Source organism: Festucalex cinctus, chromosome 15 (assembly GCF_051991245.1).
Source record: "Festucalex cinctus isolate MCC-2025b chromosome 15, RoL_Fcin_1.0, whole genome shotgun sequence".
Taxonomy (NCBI): domain Eukaryota; kingdom Metazoa; phylum Chordata; class Actinopteri; order Syngnathiformes; family Syngnathidae; genus Festucalex; species Festucalex cinctus.
The window spans coordinates 26041464-26062074 of record NC_135425.1 but is presented as its reverse complement, the minus strand read 5'-3'; the positions used below and the strand labels follow the sequence as shown (position 1 = coordinate 26062074).

At 43.6% G+C, this 20611-nt stretch overlaps 1 protein-coding gene across 2 annotated transcripts in view; it reads left to right on the top strand.

Annotated features, from left to right (window-relative positions):
- The window catches only part of map1b (microtubule-associated protein 1B), a 32135-nt gene extending 11743 nt beyond the window's left edge, over positions 1 to 20392 (top strand). The window contains exons 1-6 of one of the 2 annotated variants that reach the window (XM_077498355.1): positions 2939 to 3707; positions 5640 to 5741; positions 10212 to 10294; positions 10761 to 10901; positions 10988 to 16540; positions 17346 to 20392. In XM_077498355.1, coding sequence (XP_077354481.1) covers positions 3485 to 3707; positions 5640 to 5741; positions 10212 to 10294; positions 10761 to 10901; positions 10988 to 16540; positions 17346 to 17501 — 6258 coding nt within the window. In that variant the 5' untranslated portion in view covers positions 2939 to 3484 and the 3' untranslated portion in view covers positions 17502 to 20392. Of the gene's footprint in view, positions 1 to 2938; positions 3708 to 5639; positions 5742 to 10211; positions 10295 to 10760; positions 10902 to 10987; positions 16541 to 17345 lie in introns of those variants that run through there. The other variant, XM_077498356.1, reaches the window with a different exon arrangement.
- Positions 20393 to 20611: the final 219 nt, after the last annotated feature.

The following is a 20611-nucleotide window of genomic DNA, read 5'->3' as shown; positions in this document are numbered from 1 at the left end:
TCCAGGTCCAGAAAATAATAAACCCTGCCACAGTTTGGCTTTATTCCCAGGTGCTAGCTAGCGAGCTCCTGAACGAGCTCCCCGGGTGCTCAATTACCTGCTAGGGAGCTAGCTAGCTAGCACAAGGGGCTAAAAAAGCCAAAATGACTAAAAAAAGCCAAAAATCCAAGTCCAGAAAGTAAAAACGTCAAGTAAAAATCCTGCCACAGTTTGCCTTTAGCCCCGGGTGCTAGCTAGCTTCTTTTTTTTTTTTTTTTTTTTGGTCACATCACCCAAAATTTGAACTCAAATTTTGTCTCCAATTTTTTTCCGTCAATTTTTTTATTTGCATTTTTTTTTGCCTCAAAATTATCAGCACAGTAAATTCTTCCTGCACTGGATGCGATTTGGCTGCTGTTGCAGCTGTTGTGATGCAACAGCTTGTGTCACACGCGCGCACGTTACGGTAATCAAACAACAAAGTGCTCGGGAAAAACCCCCCCCCAAAAAACAAACAATAATCAATAAACTAGACTAAGTGCAATTTCTGCAGAAATTGTGCGGGAATGCTGAAAGCTGAATGCTTATGAAGGAAACTGAAGGTTGAATTCTGTGGAAATTACAAAAGTAATTAACTAATTACCACTACTATTAACTCATTCACTGCCAGGCCAGCAAAAAGATTTGACATTGACGTCTTTTTCCGTCAATGGCAGTGAATGAGTTAATAGAAGTAGTAGCAGTATTAGTGTTACTAATAATTTTTAAGAGTAAACTGGAGTTGAATGACAAAGAATAAAAAGAAAAGTTGAACTGGAATCCGGTGAAGGTGGAATTCAAATCCTCACCTTGTGTTTACTGAGCAGTATCAGCGAGCTGGTAATGATGATCAGTCGTATGTACGGACGAGTTATTATCTCAGCAAAAAAAAAAAGTGAGAATAAAAATTCGAATAACATCTATGGGACGCTTTCAGCATTCCCACAATGACACAATAAATATCTTTCATCTCAGAGCAGCAGGCCTTGGCAAAGAAAAAGCTCAAAAATCTGCAGCCTTCTGTTTGCGATTGTGGCCACTAGGTGGTGCTGTCAGCACAATCATCAACATGATGCCAATTTGTAGTTTTCCAAATGATGCCTGCCTAGCAGTATAGTTTAGCATTTAAAGATTGTATCTTCATTTCACATTTAATAAATAAAAAATAAAAAAAATCGAATTTATTCAATTCAGCCCTGATGCAGTTTGTATTGATTGCTGATGATTAGCACATTTCCAAATTATTAACGTTTTTGCAAGTTTCAGTAATTCATTTTCAAAAATCAAAATGCTTAATTGTCTCCCACAAATGTACAACATATTGCAATTATTGTCCAAGTATTCCATTAAAAAACAAAAAACTAAAATAAAAACAAATTAACTTCCAAAAATACAGAAGTGTATTGCATTCACATAAGGGAAAAAAAAAAATCCTCTTTTTCTGACTTTTTTTTTTTTTTTAATCCTGTTTTTCAGACTTTTTTTGGGGGGGGGGTCGCTTTGTGTTTTTTTGTGTAATTTTTAAAAATTATTTTCTGTTTTTCTGATTTTTTTTTCCTGTTTTACTAATTTATTTTTCTACAATAAAAAAATATTCCAAGAAAAAAAGGGGGAATATTATGATAAACAGTATGAAAAATTGCACAGAAAAACAGACAAAAAAATTATTTGGAAAAACAGGGCAAAAAAAATAAATATTTTTTTCTAATTTATTTTTTTATAATAAAAAAAAATAATATTCCAAGAAGAAAAGAGGTGGATATTCTGATAAAAAGGAGGAAAAAATGCACAGAAAAACGGGGAAAAAAATATTTGTGAAAACATGGTAAAAAAATATTTGTAAAAAATATAGATTTTTTTCCTTTTATTTCCTGATTATTTTTTTCCTGTTTTTCAGAATTTCTTTTATGACAAAATGGGGGGTCAGAAAAAAACAAAGCTCCACAAAAAAAAGAGAAAAACAGGATTTTTTTTTTCAAGTGACTTTCCGTACAAAATATCCGATTTTTCATTCCCCAAAAATGCTACTGCAAAAGTGCTCGACTCAAATCTTAGCATTTTATTTCACTAAACGCTCACCAAAAATGACATATGGCTTCAGTTTGATAACAAAACATGATTTGAAGTCGACGAATTGCAGCAGTCCCGCAATCTTCAAAGGGGAAACATGACTTTGTTGGTTTTTTTTGGAAGGAAAAAAAAAAAAAAAGGCTGTCAAGGCGGCTGAGCGTCCACACGCCGACAAGCAACTTCATGTGTGATCTGGGCACGTTTTGATCACTTTTGTCTTTTATGGTTTCCGTTCAAGCTTCCTGCAGGTTTTTTTTGTCAAGGGAAATCCCTTTTAAGATTGCTCGTGCTCAACAAATCCAGAAAATTGAGGCCTTTCTATAGTTTCGATAGTTCTTTCCTTTTTTTCCATTTGTTGTTGTTAGTCATATTTTATAAAATGGTGATATTTTATAGCTATACTCAAATAAAGCCACACTTCAGCTCGTAAAAAAAAAAAAAAAAGATTCGATCATAATATGGAGCAATACATCTATTTTTTATTTCTTTTTTTAACTTGAAAATACCTGGAGGAAAAAAATACAATTCTCCAAAAAACAAAAAGAAAACGCTGTGAACATTAAATATAACATTTTATTTCACGGAACCAATCAATGACGTCATTGATTGGCCAGCCAAATTAAGACATTATAGCCGATCATCGATTTAGCAGAAAATGCCAAATATCGTTCGATCCCGATCAGACCGGTGTAAAGTCGAACCGGTACTTGCGATACAGGTATCGGCCCGCCCCCTTGTGGCCGTTTTACGATCAGCAACTAACATGGAACATCTAATATGAAGATTTATGACAACATATTTTGACTCGGACTTTTTCTGTCCTCTGGATTATTACACATAACATTGTTGACATTATATTGTTTTGTTTTGTTTTGTTTTTGGTCTGGGGGTGAAAAGTGTTAGCGAACATCCCTAGTTATTTTCAAAACAATATTTATTTGTTTGTTTATGTATTTACTTTGGAGGAGGGGGCGAAGAAAGTAACCACACCCAATTTTTCCAATTCATCTCATATGGGCGTAATCTTTACATATATCAAATGTATTTTTGTCGTACATGTTAGGAAGTGAGTGATGTTCAGCTGTGAGTCGCGCTAATAAAAATAAAAATAAAATAGAATAGAGTTAGAATGAGAATTCAGATGATCGATAGCTGCAGACCGAATTCTCATCTCTCCTCATTCTTCCGGGTTGCTTCCGGGAGGGTGCGCTTGATTCGTTGCCAGTGACATCAGCTGTGCAGTGAGTGTGCAGGAAAAAAAAAAAGAAGGTGAGGGGTGGGGTGGCGGAGCCGCTCCTTGTCCTCCTCACTCGTGCGCCGACTGCAGCGCAAGCAGCATCGAAACAACAACAAGAAGAAGAAGAAGAAGAAGAGGAGGAGGCGCCGCCCCGCTCGGATGTCCACCCTGGTGCAACAGCAGCACAGCGCCGCGATGCTCGCCACCGAGCCGGCTCCGGCAACGGCTCCGGCGACGACGCCCGGCCTGCAGGCCGCGGGGGCCCCGGCGGCGGGCAGCCCCGCCCGCCACTTCGTCGACTCCAAATTCTACCTGCTGGTGGTCCTCGGCGAGGTGGTCGCGGAGGAGAACCTCAAGTGCGCCGTGGCCGACATCGAGAGGGGTAAGCCGGCGAGCGGCAGGGCGGGGCGGGGGGGTGGGGGGGCTCTCTCGGTTTTTATCCGTGACGCACATTTGATATATTTATTGGGCTTATTTATTATTTGTGGCACTCTCCAGCAATAAACTGGTTGACCCCTGTCCCGTGGGAGCATCCCCCGCTCCTCTTCCTCCTCCTCCTCCTCCTCCTCCTGCATCCAGCTCTCTCATCCCACACCGGCCGGTGGGCGTGGCCAGGGCCGCACTGCGGTCCCTACGGGAAGCCACGAGGACCAATTTATAAAGACGTTCCTTATTTTTATCTGGTTGCTTACTAATGGCTAAGAAGCTAACAATAAAAGGCTAATTATGTTTACGTAAACAAAAAGAACAATTGAAATATAGTCACAGTATTTGGTTCATATGACATAAATTGTCTCACCTTCATATGAGCAATATGAGAAATTATTCCTGAAAGTATTTGCGTAGTGGCAAATGAGTTTTTCATCATCATCATCATCATCATCGTCACATTTAGTCTCTTAAGGGTGGGGTTGAGTCTTCGTTTTTTTTTTTTTTTAATGTACAACCAGCTACAATTTTCAAAGTCCAACAGATGGAAGTCATATGGTGTTTTCAAAGTATTAATAATGTGGAATTGGGCGTAAAATATTTGGGCACTTTTGATAGGTGAGTTTTCACCTACAATTAGCATTTTCATCATCATCATCATCATCATCTGGATGATGACAGTTCAGTTTTCATGACAAAGGAGTTGAAAGTGACAAAATTCTACAATTTTTGTTTAAAATGATAAAAATATATACAACTCATTTTACTGGTCTTTTTATTGCCATTTATTTTATTTTAAAATAATTGTGTTTGTTTTTGTTGACCAAATACTTTTTGGTGTACTGAAAATTCAACTATAGCCTACCTGCATGTATATATTATTTCCGCACAGTCATTTATTTCCCCCCCCACATGTGCATTTGTGACATATATGGAATGGACGCAGGCGTCAAAGCACACGTTGTGTGCCCCACCCCGACTGCTTTGCTTTGTTTTGTGGAGAAATGCTTCCCATTGTGCGGCCGACGGAGCCGGCCGTGACTCAGCTGCAGGCTGATGTGATCAAGCGCATCGAAAAATCGTTTTCACCCCTCAGACGACCGTTTTACGGCGGCAAATGTCCAATCGGCGCTTCGCATTGTTGACACGTCATTTCTTTAGCATACAACTTTAAAAAAATACAAATAAAAACTCAACAAACCAGAAGTACTGTCAACTATATATTTAAAAAAAAGCACCACTCTTTTGAATTTCTATTTTTAAACTCATTTGCTCCCAAAAACGTATAAATACGTTCTATTTTACATATTATTTGCTCCCAAAGACGGATTTATACGGTTTTATGTTTTGTTTTATTTTTTTATGCTAGCGCATACAGAAGGCTTTGATGCAGCCTCTGAACTGAAGGGAAAGCTTGAAGCAATGGTAGTTATTACAAAAACGGCCAGAAGGTGGCAGCAGAGTATAAGAGATCAACCAGGGTCATGTTGAAAACAAGCTGATTTGTGAATAATGATGACATTTAGCTATATGCTAATTGCTGCAAAACGGAAACAGATAAAAATATACTTTTTTTTTCCCTGATGAAAGAAGAGACTCTAATCTTTATTTTGGTAGGTTCCATGTTTTTGTAGCACCAGAACACAATATTCTGTCGGCCTTGGCTAAATCAGTCAAAAACAGCCGGGAGCGAAGGGAGTTCTTTCAGTGAAAATGGCTGCCAGTCAATGAGTTAATTGAGAATTTTGTTGTTGTTGTTTTGCAACAGAAATTTGTGACTCATACTTTGCGTGAAATTGCTACTGTAATTTAGTTTATGCAAAAAAAATCAGCACAAAAATGCCAATCCTTTTTGCGTGTTTATTTGATTTTTTTTTTTGTTGAGGTATCCGCTCGTGGGACGCCAACCTGCTGGACTGCAACCTGGACCAGGAACTCAAGCTCTTCGTATCCCGACACTCGGCGCGTTTCTCCGCAGACGTCAAAGGTAAAAAAAACGCCCGTTTCCACACGTCAAAATGCAAAAACGCAAAAAAAAAAAATGCAAAATGCAAAAACATCCGTTTCCACACGTTAAAATCCAAAAACGCAAAAAAAAAAAAAAAAAAAAATGCAAAAACGCCCGTTTCCACACGTCAAAATGCAAAAACGCAAAAAAAAAAAAAATGCAAAATGCAAAAACGCCCGTTTCCACACGTCAAAATGCAAAAACGCAAAAAAAAAAAAAATGCAAAATGCAAAAACGCCCGTTTCCACACGTCAAAATGCAAAAACGCAAAAAAAAAAATGCAAAATGCAAAAACGCCCGTTTCCACACGTCAAAATGCAAAAACGCAAAAAAAAAAAAAATGCAAAATGCAAAAACGCCCGTTTCCACACGTCAAAATGCATTGCGGTGGCTCGTACTCAACTGCAGAGGGTACCGGGCCGTCCACCAGGGTTGTGTTTGTATTCGAAGGAGGCCTTTAATTCTTCAAATAATGTTTTTTAGAGCAGTCTAGTGGCTATTGTTTACGTAACTGCAAAAAGTAGCAGATGTCAACCAGAAGTTTGCCTTGTGTTATTAGGAGGGAGGCCTTTATTTTTACAAATTGTTTCATAGAATAATAATAATAATATTAATAATGAATATTCACTCTAATTCATTAATATTATTAGTACTCGGCCTCTATCAGGTTTTTTTTTCCTTTTTCCGGGGGTGAGGACTTTTGGTTCTTTATTAGAGGGAAGGCTTTTATTTTTCCAAAATCATTCTTATGATCATAATATTCCCTTACTTGTTCCAAAAAGTGGTTGTGCATGAATATTTATTCGACTGCTAAAAAAAAAATAAAAAAAAATGGGTTGTCAACTTGGTGATGTATTCGCAGGGAGATGGTTAAGTTTTTATTTGAGGTGAGGCCTTTATTTCTTCAAATGATAGTTTTCAAATTATTAGGACCACAAGATGATTATTTAACCAACTGCGGAAAGTACTCGGCATCTATTGTTGTTTTTTTTCCTTTTTCCGGGGGTGAGGACTTTTGGTTCTTTATTAGAGGGAAGGTTTTTATTTTTCCAAAATCATTCTTATGATCATAATATTCCCTTACTTGTTCCAAAAAGTGTCTGTGGATGAATATTTACTTGACTGCTTAAAAAAAACAAAAACAAATGGTTTTTATTTGAGGTGAGGCTTTTATTTCTGCAAATCGATTTATACATCAACGTGAGCGTATTTCCTCAAATTGGGGTCGTCACTGCATTTGACGCTGCGCCCTGATTGGTGGTTGCAGTCCCCTTAAGAGAAATAAATGCCTGCCTCAAATAATAAACGCTTCTCTTTTTCCACTTGCAACTGAAATCACACACTCTGTTCGCGTGATTAAATCGTTTTCCGCGGCACACCTGATCTTTGGGGTGTGGCACTTTATTCCTCCAAGCGCGACACAAACTGGCCTGCAACGATGGCGCTAATTTGAGGAACTGCGGCGGATCGCGTGGCACAAATGAAAGTGGAGACGATGCAGCAAGCGCGTCCAAATCCTGTCGGGGGGGGGGGGGGGGGGGGGGGGGGGGGCTCCTCCTCCTCCTCCTCCTCCTCCTCCTCCGCGTCACCTCGTTGTCCAAGGTGAAGGCAGCGGCAGCTGACGTCCAACATGGCGGCGACCAAAACACGATCGGACTTGCGAGAGAACTCTCGCCGACGAGTTTTCCAGATACAAGCCGACGTTTCGGCGCTTTATTTTTCATTTTTTGTTAATTCCATCCAACCATCGACTTCAGCTTAGCAACATATTTGCTTTGCTTTAATCAGGTCTGCTTTGCTTAAAGAAACAGCAGCATGAAAAGCAACTTTTTTGGAGCTTTTAGTCGTGTAAAATGCTAATTCTTCACCAAAAACATGACGGGAGTGTTTTCATCCATTCGCCCCTCTCTGAGAAATTCTAGGTCGTTCTGCTCTCCAAGCACCAGCCGCTCCCAATCTGACAAAACCAGCGAGTGCTCACTTGATGACATCATAAAGTGTGGACCCACCCCCGCAACGTCTATGCAGACTAAATGCCACTTTCTCTGAGACCTCCACGGGATAGTGACAAAAGTAGCTTTTATTAGTAAACATTCTGTCCAAATGAATTAAAAGCAATCAATTATCATATTGACCCTGCAATGCCAAATTGCAATGACAATTAAAATCCCCCCAAAAAGTTCTGGCTGACACATGCGTAAACTACAAGTAAAACATTTGCACTGTTGAACCTAACTGAACGAACAGTCTAGTCAGTGTTTAGTGTGCTTGCTCTGTAAGCAGCAAGTCACTGGTTCGAAACCAGCCAAGTTTTTTTTTTTTCCCCTCCTCCTTTCATCTCTCGTCTTCTCTCTTCTTTCCACGATTTCTTTCAGCAAGAAGCAATTTTGTTTCAAATGTTTATTGAAGAACGGGCTTGCGTCAAGTCGGCTCGCCGGGGGCGTGGCAATCACACGAGGGAGAGGCGGGGTTTGACACAACCGGGCCTTTTACTTGGACATCTCGATGATGTTCAGCACGACAGGTCAGGACCAAACGTTTTGGGGCAAGAGGCGAGTCCGCATCGTCAGTTCATATTTTTACGTGTCATGCGTCAGTTTCGATTCGTTCGTGACGTCTGGAAAGATTTCAAATCTTCCTCTCACAAATCCGGTTTTGCGATCAATAAAACGCAAATGAAGGCTCGTGTTGACCTTCACGAGACGCTTTGACAAAAATAATCTCCGACTTTCATGTCGGGTTGTTTGTCGTCCGTCCTGTGGGGAATTGAGAACGATATTTGAGTGCCAATTGCGAGTTTTTTTTCCCCCTTCTTTCTTGTAATTTATATTCCATACAGAGCGGTGATTAAATGGTCAAATTCATTTTTATGAGTAAAATTGTTTTTTTTATTTCCGATAAGTGTGCTTTGTTTGGATTAGTGCATGTCTATCTAACCTCTGAGGCCCATGAATTCTGCCTAGCGACAAGTGATGTTCAATGAAAAATAAATCAAAGCAATTCTTTCACCGGTTAAGTTTTAGGATGATGAGTGAAAAGGTGCATCAAATAGACTGCATTGCAGTAAAATATATTTGATCACCATTTATTTGCATTACGGCATTCAAAAATTCACTTATTTGAGTTTTTTTTTTTATTATTATTATTATTTTATTTTTTTTAAGCTGACCTTTGTGCTAATTTGTGGCCCTCAATTTTTTTTGCCGATTTGGGTTCGGTGGTCCACTGTAAGATTTTGATGCCTGCAATATGACAATTCCCAGTTTGAGACCCAAACAAAATCACCCATTTTTTTTATTTTTTTTTTTATGGGTTTGTATAGTAAATGCGCAAAATGTGAATTTTTCTTCATTGTGGTCGGATGACGTTGTTTGACATTGTCGTATTACATTTGATTTATTGTAAGGGCTTCTTTGTTGTTTGCCTCAGTGTTTTGATGGCACACCATTTTATCTTCATTATGTAAGCTGTTTTTTTTTGTGTTTTTTTTTATTAATCAAAAGGAGGATTGCTCGTCTCTGCAGTTGTTCCACTGATCTATTTTTGGTCCGGTGCCTTCCACATCGATTTCCTCCTGTCTGCTTGATTGTGTGGAGGTCTGCCTCCGACATGGAAGCCAATGGGACACAAATGAGGTGTGGGGGAGGGGGGGGGGGGGGTCAAGTTTCCATGGTTAATTGCAGGGGTCAACGCCCGTTCCGGTGCGCTGGTCTTGTCCGTTTGTCACACGGCGGCGGCGGCGCTAATTCGCATCAGGAGGCCGACGCCCACTCACACCAGACAAAGGGAGAGAAAAGGGAAGCGCGTGGACTCGTGTTGCCTGCGAGGACGCTGTCACTTTAATAAGCGTCGAGCCGGTCGTGGTGTGCGCTTGGGTGTGTCTGGTGCGCACACATTTACAAGATGCTCACGTATATACAGATTAATTAAAAAAAATGAATGATAATTCAATAATAGTTGAAACGAGATTAATTTCATTATATATATATATTTTTTTTTTCAATTTTAAAAAAAAATCCTCGTAACACGGAGCAATTATATCGCAAATCATTTTTCCCCTTTGACATGAATGAAAATGTCAGTCATCCATAAAAAAAATAGTAAATGAGGAATATTTGACTTTATTAACATCGAGTGGTACCGGTAATATTGATTAGGACTTTTGATCACAGATCTGCGAGTTTAAATCAACTGAATCACTGATCCGATCACAAGTTGATGAAAAATAAATAAATAAATAAATAAATAAATAATATTTTGTCTAGTTCATATACTTTGCTGTTTACAGAGTATCAACAAAAGTATATGCTCAAGCATTTTTTAAAACATTTTTTTGTTATTATATTTCATTCATTTGAATGTTTTTTTTTTTTGGTCAGGAAATCTGAAATTGGGAGTAATTATTCAGAAAAAAATGACATATTTATTATTTATAATTTTTTTTTGCAGGCCAGAGAATTCTTCACCATAAAAGTAACGTTCTGGAGACGGTGGTGCTCATCAACCCGTCAGACGACACCGTCAGCACTGAGGTAACAACTGCCGCCGGATATTCTGCACCTGGTTCCTCAGCAGCTTGATAAGGAAACGCGATGAAACCGACCTACGACGTGAACGTACTTTTTGACAGGAAGCGGCAGACGGTCATTGTCACGAGTGCAAGTGTGCATTCGTACTGCCACAAACACAGCGGGTCCAATTAGCTAATGGAGTCGCTAAGCTCGTTAGATTCTAAATTGGCTGCAGCCTTGGCTAAGTGCTTTTATTCAACTCGTCTCTTGCCAGTCAGTAACGTTATTACTGCGGAAGCTTGTTTTGTCATGCAAATCAGATGATGCCTCTAGGGCAGAGGTCATCAAAGGTAGCCCCCCCCCCCTCCCCAAGATAGCCCACAGGCCTATTTCACAATATAGCTCACCAATGGACTGGACATTGTAATTTACTAGGACTGTTGTCGAAGAGATCATCTGAAAACGTGAAGTGTTGTTTTCATTTCAGGTCCGGTTGATGATCTCCGACTCTGCCAGACACAAACTTCTGATCCTGTCGGGCCAATGCACCGAAAGCACTGGCGAGCTCCTCCTTCAGTCCGGATCGTTTTCCTTCGCCAAATTCATCGACATATTCACCGACCAAGAGGTGCGCTCGCCGTTTCTTTCTTGTCGCAAATGTTGGAATGCTGCCGTGTTTTGCTAAAAATAACAAAACCACGTCCCATTGCTCAGATCGGCGAACTGCTGAGCACCATACACCCGGAAAACAAAGCCAACCTGACGCTTTCCTGCCCCGATCAAGGGGACTGGAAAAACTCCAACCTGGACAAACACAACCTGCAAGACTTCATCAACATGAAACTCAACTCAGCGCTCATCCTGCCTGAAATGGAGGGCCTCTCCGAGTTCACCGAGTATCTGTCCGAATCCGTCGAGATCCTGACTCCTTTCGACATGCTGGAACCGCCGGCCTCCGGCGGATTCCTGAAGCTCTCCAAGCCGTGTTGCTACATCTTCCCCGGCGGCCGCGGCGACTCGGCTCTTTTTGCCGTCAATGGCTTCAACATGCTCATCAACGGCGGCTCCGACAGGAAGTCGTGCTTCTGGAAGCTGGTGAGGCACCTAGACCGCGTGGACTCCATCCTGCTGACCCACGTCGGCGATGATAACCTGCCAGGCATCAATAGCATGTTGCAAAGGAAGATCGCGGAGCTGGAGGAGGAGCAGTCGCAGGGTTCGACGGCGAACAGCGACTGGGTGAAGAACATGATCTCGCCGGATATCGGTGTTGTGTTTGTCAACCTTCCGGAGAATCTGGAAAGCCCTGAACCTAATTACAGAGTACGCAAGAATCTCGAGGAGGCGGCGGCCACTCAGCACTTCCTCGCAAAGCTGAATCTGAGAACTGAGCCACTGCAGCGGCCAGTTGGGAACACAATTGAACCCATTATACTTTTTCAGAAGATGGGCGTGGGAAAGCTCGAGATGTACGTCCTCAATCCGGCAAAGAACAGCAAGGAGATGCAGCATTTTATGAAGCAGTGGACAGGAAGTGAAAACGATACCACTTCTATCCTGCTGCCGAATGGGAAAGAGTCGGAGTTCCCCGTATCCTACCTGACTTCTATCACCTCCCTCATCGTGTGGCATCCCGCGAACCCCTCGGAGAAAGTCGTGCGTGTTCTCTTCCCGGGAAATGCCACCCAGCAGCACATCTTTGAAGGTTTGGAAAAACTGAAGCACCTGGACTTCTTGAAGCAGGCAGTCGTCACTCAAAAACCATCGTCTGTCGAAGTGCCGTCAACCCCGACGCTAAAGCAAGCCAAGTTGAAAAACAGAACAGACAGTAAAGAGAGTCTGAGGTCGACTCCAAAGGCGTCGCCAAGCAAAGCCGTCAGGAAGGAGTCCAAAGAGGAGGTGGCGGAGAAAGCCAAGGCAGATGCGGATGAACTGTCTCACGAAAAACAACAAAAGGCAGAGAAAAAAGAAAAGACCCCGCTGAAGAAGGAGCGAGTCAAGGTTCCGGAGAAAGAGGCAAAGGCAAAACCAGACCAGATGTCCCAGAAAGAAACACCAGAAAAAAAGTCATCGCAAATCAAAGCGAAACCTGAAAAGGAGAGGATTACCAAGAAAGACATTAAAATATCTCCAGAGAAGAGAAATGTGCTTAAAAAAGAAGTAGCCAAAAAAGAGGACACGCCTAAGAGAGAGATTAAGAAAGATGAAAGAGTGAAAAAAGAAGAAGCAAAGAAAAGGGACTCGAAAAAGGATGTCAGGAGAGATTCTCCTATGAAAGAGAAAAAGGATGAAAAGAGGGAGCTGAAGAAGGATGTTAAAAAGCTGTCAAAAGACACCAAAAAGGTCTCTTCATCTGGTGAAGACAAAGTTCTGTCCCCCAAACCAAAGATCCTGAAAAAAGATGTGTCAAAGAAAGATGCAGGCACGCCCTCTAAACTGAAAGCCAAAGGAGGTTCCAAAGCGCCAAAGGCGGATTCAAAGGCGGATGCTGCCAAAAGTGCAGCTGCTGCAATCGCTCTTCCGGTGGACCCGGAGGCAGAAAGGGCTGCTATGTCTTCCCCAGAAGACCTCACGAAGGACTTTGAAGAGCTCCAAGCAGAAGATCTAGCGGAGGACGCGGCAGCTGTACAGCAAACTGCAGACGAAGAGGCTGCGATAACCCGCTCTAAAGAACCCGTGCAGGCCAAAGAGTCTCCCGAGGCGCTGGAGTCAGTCGATGAAGGAATCGCCACAACGGAGGCCGAAGGGGAAAATGGAGCGACTCCAGATGAGCAAGCTCTCAAGGGTAAACTCAATGGTAACATGAGTGAAAAGTACGAAGACGAGGGCACTGTGATGGAAGAAACGTCTGACGGAGCAGATTTTGAAGAGAAAGGAGAAACCGAGGAGGTTTATGAGCCGCAGACAGTGGCATCAAATCGCAAAGAGTCCCGTGAAACTCTTGATGATCACGATCGCGCAGATGATCAGCACATGGGAGTGGAAAAGGAACTGATTGTTTCAGCCTCACCAAAAGAGTCATCGCCCGTTTCCCCCGCCGCATCCATCCACGATGAAATGTTTCCGGCCGGTGTTGAGAGCTCAACTGCCTCCGATGAGCTCCCCGAGGAGTTTACCGTCACCTCTGGCCTCACGCAGTCTACCATTGAGATCTCGAGTGTGCCGACTCCACTGGATGAGATGCTAACTCCGAGGGACGGTTTGAGCGATGAAACGGCCAACGACGGGACCGATTCTCCATCACCGGAGGGTGGCAGATTAGGTATATCACAATCTGGCGAGTGTGAGAAGAACAAACTACCCTTACTTCAGCGTAAACCTAGTTCAGACTACTCTAAGAGCGATGCGACAGAGGGCCAAGACTACGACCATACCGCTTCGACAATATCTCCCCCATCGTTATTCGAAGAGGACAAATTTCCATGTGACGGTAAAGTAGAAGGCTTTAACACAGTTCAGGAAACATTTGAAAAGGAGGACACAGTCTCGGCAAGGCTGACTTCAACATCACCTTTCGTGCATTCTCCCCCAAGTGACCAAAAATACAACTTTGATTCCCCGTCAACGTTTGCCACCCCGATTGAACTGTCCACTACCTTGGCCAGAGCGATGGGTGATTCCACCCTCAGCCCAGAAGACAAAACATTGGAGGGGGCAAACTCCCCCCAGTCCTCAGGTCATACACCCTATTATCAGTCCCCAGTCGAAGAAAAAGCAGGAACTCTGCCACCCATGACAGAAAATGAAGACCAGGGTCCAATTATTGTGGAGGTCACAAGTGACAAAGAGGAATCCTCCAACAGGGAGTCGCCTGAACCCGATGAGAAGGAGTGTTTGTCCCCTATGGAGAAGGTTGCTTCTTCTCCAAAAAGCCCACCTTCGGCTGACCTAGACTCCCCTATAAAGAAGGAAGAGGATGACATTGACCGATCAGTTTTTTCCACAACAACACTTGCGAGACAAGAATCAGATGCTCAGTCCATCACCGCTTTCAAAGAAGAGAGCAAAATGTCCATTTCTGAAGGCAGCACATCAGACAAGTCTGGCACACCACTGGAGGAAGTGGTAGCAGAGGACGTGTTTTCACATATAGCCTCAGCGTCCACTGCCTCCCTCGCCACCAGCTCTCTGCCCGAGCCCACCACTGACTCCCCTTCCCTTCACGCCGAAGTCGGCTCTCCTCACTCGACAGAAGTGGATGACTCTTTGTCCGTTTCCGTAGGTCAGACCCCGACGACCTTCCATGAGGCGGAGGCAGCATCTCCATCCAAGGAAGACTGCCCTCGTCCCATGTCCATCTCCCCAGACGTCTCGCCAAAGACCAAAGTCTACACACAGCTGCATGACACAAAGTCACCTGAACATTCTACCATTTCAATGGAGTTTGGCCAGGAGTCACCGGACCACTCCTTAGCCCTTGACTTTAGCAAGCAATCTCCAGAGCACCTATCAGCAGGAACCAACTCGCGTGCGACTGAGAACGGCCCGACTGAGATTGACGACAGTCCTTCAGATGTTGTGAGAACATCCGAGGAGCAAATCACTACGGCAGAGAAGCCACTGCTTTTTGAAGACGCCGATTCGGCTCATACTACTTCTGTCACCCCATCGGACGCATCCCAGTCCACACCCTCCGTCACAACCCCGTGCCAAATGACAGAGCTGCCCCTGATGGCCGAGCAGGCAGACGGTTCTCCAGTCACGCCAAAGGCTGTCTCTCTCACCCACTCTGCCCCCCATTCCCCACATTCCAGTGTGGCATCCCCAGAAAGAGACATCAGCCCCAGTTCACCGTCCGCGGAGCACAAATCTGATGGACAGGAGAAACTTGACAAAACCTCTGGAATGACAAAGGCAGCCTCTCTCAGCCCCTCTCCCCGCCAGTCCAGTGAGGCGTCCCCAGTCTCTGGAGGTCCCGTTGAAACAGACATCAGCCCCATTTCACCGTCTGCGGAGCACAAATCTGACGGACAGGAGAAACTTGACAAACCCTCTGTAACGACAAAGGCAGCCTCTCTCAGCCCCTCTCCTCCCCATTCCAGTGAGGCTTCCCCAGTTTCTTCAGGTCCCGTGGAAAGAGACATCAGCCCCATTTCACTGTCTGCACAGCACAAGCGTGACACACAAGAAAAACATTACAAACCCTTCGAAACGACTTCTCTGTCATCATCTGAATTATGGTTTTCAGACGAAGGGAAACCGTTGCCAGAAAAGGAGACCAACCCGTTTTTATGTGACGATTCAACAATTGAGGTGAAATCTCCCGTGAGCCCCCAAGTCCCTTCCCCGTCATATCTACCTCTTTCATCACATCCCTGTTCTTATAACGCAGCCTGCAGCTTCAGGGAGCCTGACTCCTCCAAGATCAGTCAATCGGCAATGTCCAAGACGGACGTCGACCTCTGTTTAGTCAGTTCGTGTGAATACCGTCATCCCAAGACGGAGCTTTCGCCGTCTTTCATCAACCCCAACCCTCTTGAATATTTCATCAATGAAGAGAGAACTCAGGAGGAGGAGAAGCCACTTGAGGTGGTGGGAGGTGGGCCACCGCCTCCAGGGGGTAAGCTTCCTGCCAGGCAATGTGAGGAGACGCCTCCCACATCTATCAGTGAATCCGCCCCCTCTCAGACAGATTCCGATGTTCCACCAGGGACCGAGGAGTGCCCCTCTATCACGGCAGATGCTAACATTGATTCTGAGGATGACTCAGAGACTCTCCCCACCGACAGAACCCTCACCTACAGGCATGCCGATCCTCCTCCAGTCGCGCTCAGGGACTCGGCTCCAACCGCGGCCCCTCATGACGTATGCATGGTCGATCCAGAAGCCCTCAAGGCGGAGGAAAACCGCCACAATGCTAACACGGAAACCGCAGAAAAGCCCAAGAAGAAAAAACTCACCAAAAAGGCCTCCTCGCCAGCTCGGAAAACCGGTCTGTCAAAAGTGAAGGACTCAAAGACTGCCTCTCCCAAGAGAAGTCTTGGGGAAGGGAAAGATGCCAAAAATGCAACCAATACGTCAGCATCTCGAGGTGCCAGTGGGAAGGTGTCAAGTGTGGCGTCTCTACCCAACTGTCCTCCCATGTACATGGATTTGGTTTACATCCCCAATCACTGCAATGCCAAGAACGTGGATGCCGAATTCTTCCAACGGGTGCGCTCCTCGTACTATGTGGTCAGCGGCAATGACCAGACGTCTCAGGAGCCCAGTCGGGCTGTGCTCGATGCGCTGCTGGAAGGGAAAGCCCGGTGGGAAAACAATATGCAGGTATGTCACTTGTGCGTACTATACAAAGATGCAGAGTGTTTTTTAAGAACCCTTACTTATGTCCAGCCTACGCCACAATTTTGTTTTGGTTGCTGTCATTGTCGATAATCTCATTTCACAAGCGAAAGGATGTTGGAAATGGAAATTAGGTATTCAGTAGAGGGTTTGGAGCTCTTTTGAAGGCTTCGGTGCCTCAATTGTGAGCCTGTCGTCACATGTTAAGAAAAAACTAATTGTAGGCTCTTCTGTCATCGTTTGGACCCTCTCTGAAGATGCTCCATGCAGCGTGTCCTCGGTGTATGACGGCTGTGCGTCATGAAGGCTGTAGGGTTTTTGATTTCAAGTCATACACGTTTACTTTGTTGTTAGCATCTTTTTTTTAGCATGAGCATTTTGAGTCCATAGAGTTTCCCTCTTGATTTGTTTTGACAGCCTACGACAGTGCGAAATGCTCCTGTGCAGACCTACAGTTCTACAGTCTAAACCAGGGGTGGGCCTCAAGGGCCGGAGTCCTGCAGGTTTTGGAGGTTTCCCTCTTCCAACACAAGCTGATTCCAATCAACAGGATCATTATCAGGCTTGTGTAGACCTTGCTGACGAGCCGATCACATATCAGCTGTTTTGGAGAAGGGAAACACGCAAAACCTGCAGGACTCCGGCCCTCGAGGACCAAGTTTGCCCACCTCTGGTCTAAACATCAGTTATGGCATTACCCCGACATTTTGAACATCCAGAGAACAGACTACCAACGCAAATGTTGGCGTCAGCCCGAGACGGTTAACTCCTGCTTTCTGCCGGCCATCAGGTGACGCTGATACCGACCCACGACACAGACGTGATGAGGGAGTGGTACCAGGAGAGCCACGATAAGCAACAGGAGCTGAACATCATGGTCCTGGCCAGCAGCAGCACCGTGGTCATGCAGGACGAGTCCTTCCCAGCGTGTAAGATCGAAATGTAGGACAAGGTCGTTCATTTTGGAGGCCCTTTCGCCTTGATCAATCGTGAGCGAAGGTAACGGAGCGATGTAGGCTGAAAACAAGTCACGCCGGCTTTCACGTTCATCAAATAAACATCCGTAATGCACTACTGGAAATCAACTCACACGACTTTTCTGAAAAACTGTTCAAACGCCCTGAGACGACCCCATTCCAGGTCTTGATTTTTCACTTTATTGACCCATCTTTTCAATCCAACATATGTTTTAGTCTTACTGGGTGGCTAAACACGCAACAGATCTTTGCCTTACTGGGACGTTGAGTAATGAATGTATGCGATAAACAGAACATGAATGGTTCTCAAATGCTCACACAGTTGGAAACACGAAGACCAAAAGCCTGTGCTAAGGCATTGTAAAATATTTATGAATAGCTCTGTGCATGAATTAGCATTAGCTTTGTTCTTAAATGAAGGATTTTCCTCAGCATTCCATGAAGGAGCTTTATATAACAATGCACAGATTGGAAGCCAATTGTAATTTGGGGCGGGGATTTGCCGCTAATTGACCTTTCGCGTAGCCACACCTCTAAAATGCAGACTGGCCAATCACATAATGTATAGACATTAAATGCTACGGCTGGTTAGTTAGCTTCACCCCGAAACGAGCATCGCAATTTTAAATAATTGGCTTGTTAACCAAAACACTAATGCTACACTGCTAGCACGGGGTTTGGTTATGATGCAATGTGATGCTCAGATGACCTATGCTAACCAAGCTAGCTGCTACTTTCATTGTTAATCAAAAATGCTACAGCTATGTTACTCAGATAAGATCTACTGTAGCTAAGAACCATGGCACTAGCAAACGCTAACAGGCTACCTTTTAGCCTAATGCTTCCTATCCATACATTGGAGAGTATTCTTTGGATTTAATGATGCTAACTTCTAAATGGAAGGTAAGCTAACTGGGTATTTCTTCAGACATGCTAGCATAGAAATGTTAAATAATTGGCTTGTTAACCAAAACACTAATGCTACAATGCTAACACGGGGCTTGGTTATGATGCAATCTGAGCTCAGATGACCCATGCTAACCAAGCTAGCTGCTACTTTCATTGTTAATCAGAAACGCTACAGCTATGTTACTCAGATGAGACCTACTGTAGCTAAGAACCATGGCACTAGCCAACGCTAACAGGCTACCTTTTAGCCTAATGCTTCCCATCCATACATTGGCTATTATTCTTTGGATTTAATGATGCTAACTTCTAAATGGAAGGTAAGCTAACTGGGTATTTCTTCAGACATGCTAGCATAGAAATGTTAAATAATTGGCTTGTTAACCAAAACACTAATGCTACAATGCTAACACGGGGCTTGGTTATGATGCGATCTGAGCTCAGATGGCCCACGCTAACCAAGCTAGCTGCTACTTTCATTGTTAATCAGAAACGCTACAGCTATGTTACTCAGATGAGACCTACTGTAGCTAAGAACCATGGAACTAGCAAACGCTAACAGGCTACCTTTTAGCCTAATGCTTCCCATCCATACATTGGCTATTATTCTTTGGATTTAATGATGCTAACTTCTAAATGGAAGGTAAGCTAACTGGGTATTTCTTCAGACATGCTAGCATAGAAATGTTAAATAATTGGCTTGTTAACCAAAACACTAATGCTACAATGCTAACACGGGGCTTGGTTATGATGCGATCTGAGCTCAGATGGCCCACGCTAACCAAGCTAGCTGCTACTTTCATTGTTAATCAGAAACGCTACAGCTATGTTACTCAGATGAGACCTACTGTAGCTAAGAACCATGGAACTAGCAAACGCTAACAGGCTACCTTTTAGCCTAATGCTTCCCATCCATACATTGGCTATTATTCTTTGGATTTAATGATGGTAACTTCTAAATGGAAGGTAAGCTAACTGGGTATTTCTTCAGACATGCTAGCATAGAAATTTAAATAATTGGCTTGTTAACCAAAACACTAATCCTACAATGCTAACACGGGGCTTGGTTATGATGCGATCTGAGCTCAGATGGCCCATGCTAACCAAGCTAGCTGCTACTTTCATTGTTAATCAGAAAAGCTACAGCTATGTTACTCTAGATGAGACCGACTGTAGCTAAGAACCACGGCACTAGCTAGCTTTGCCAGCTACGCTAACAGGCTACCTTTTAGCCGAACGCTTCCCATCCATACATTGGCTAGATTTAATGATGATAACTTCTAAATGGAAGGTCAATTAACTGGTATTTTAACTGATGAAAATCACGTACAGTGAAACACCGCAGACAGGCTAACGGTAATTAGCAACGGCAATTACAGCTGCTACTTTAACACATACAAACGCATACGACAATAGCCACTGGCGAATATTCTCTCTGCTTGTGGGAACGACTTTCACTGGACCTTCTCTGCCTCTTCTTCTTCCATGCTACATTTCTTCCGAGTGCTGCCCGGCATGTTGTGGCACGACTCTCAATTTGGACTCTGGCCTGTTGTAATACACCAGATATGTCTTAAACAAAAGTCAGTGCTTGATGATTGCGACAAAAGACCAACTTTGAATGACAATACAGCAGCAACTTTCTCTTCTCCTTCTTCTATTCTGTCTAATCATCTGCCTTTTTCCCCCACCGTCGGCCATTGTTAATCGGCAGCAGCCACGTGATCTCCAGTATACTGTCTGTGTCTTGTGCTCTCAACGCCGCCCTCACACCCTCCTCCACAAAACTCATATTGTACGTGAGCTCGCGCCATTTGTTCCAAGTGAAAGTATCCGTTTGCGCTTTCTGACTGTTTGTGTGCGATGTGTAAACACAAGAGCAACCACCACTGCTGAATGATTCCAAAATGCAAAACACAATATTAAAAAGGAAATATGTTAACAAAAACACAAACCATTGTTCCCTTTTGTCTCTTTTAAGGCATTTTTTGGGGTCATATTTCAGTTATGCTCACGAGAGAATTCATCTTGTTCAGGAGAGCAAAGATGCACATTACTAAATGAACCTTACAGCTTTCGCTTTTCTGTAGGCGTAAAAAGCAGGACTGAAGAGGATTTGACGTTCAATAATCTTCAGCAAAAACTAGGCTGAGCTTGAAATACTTCCTGTTTT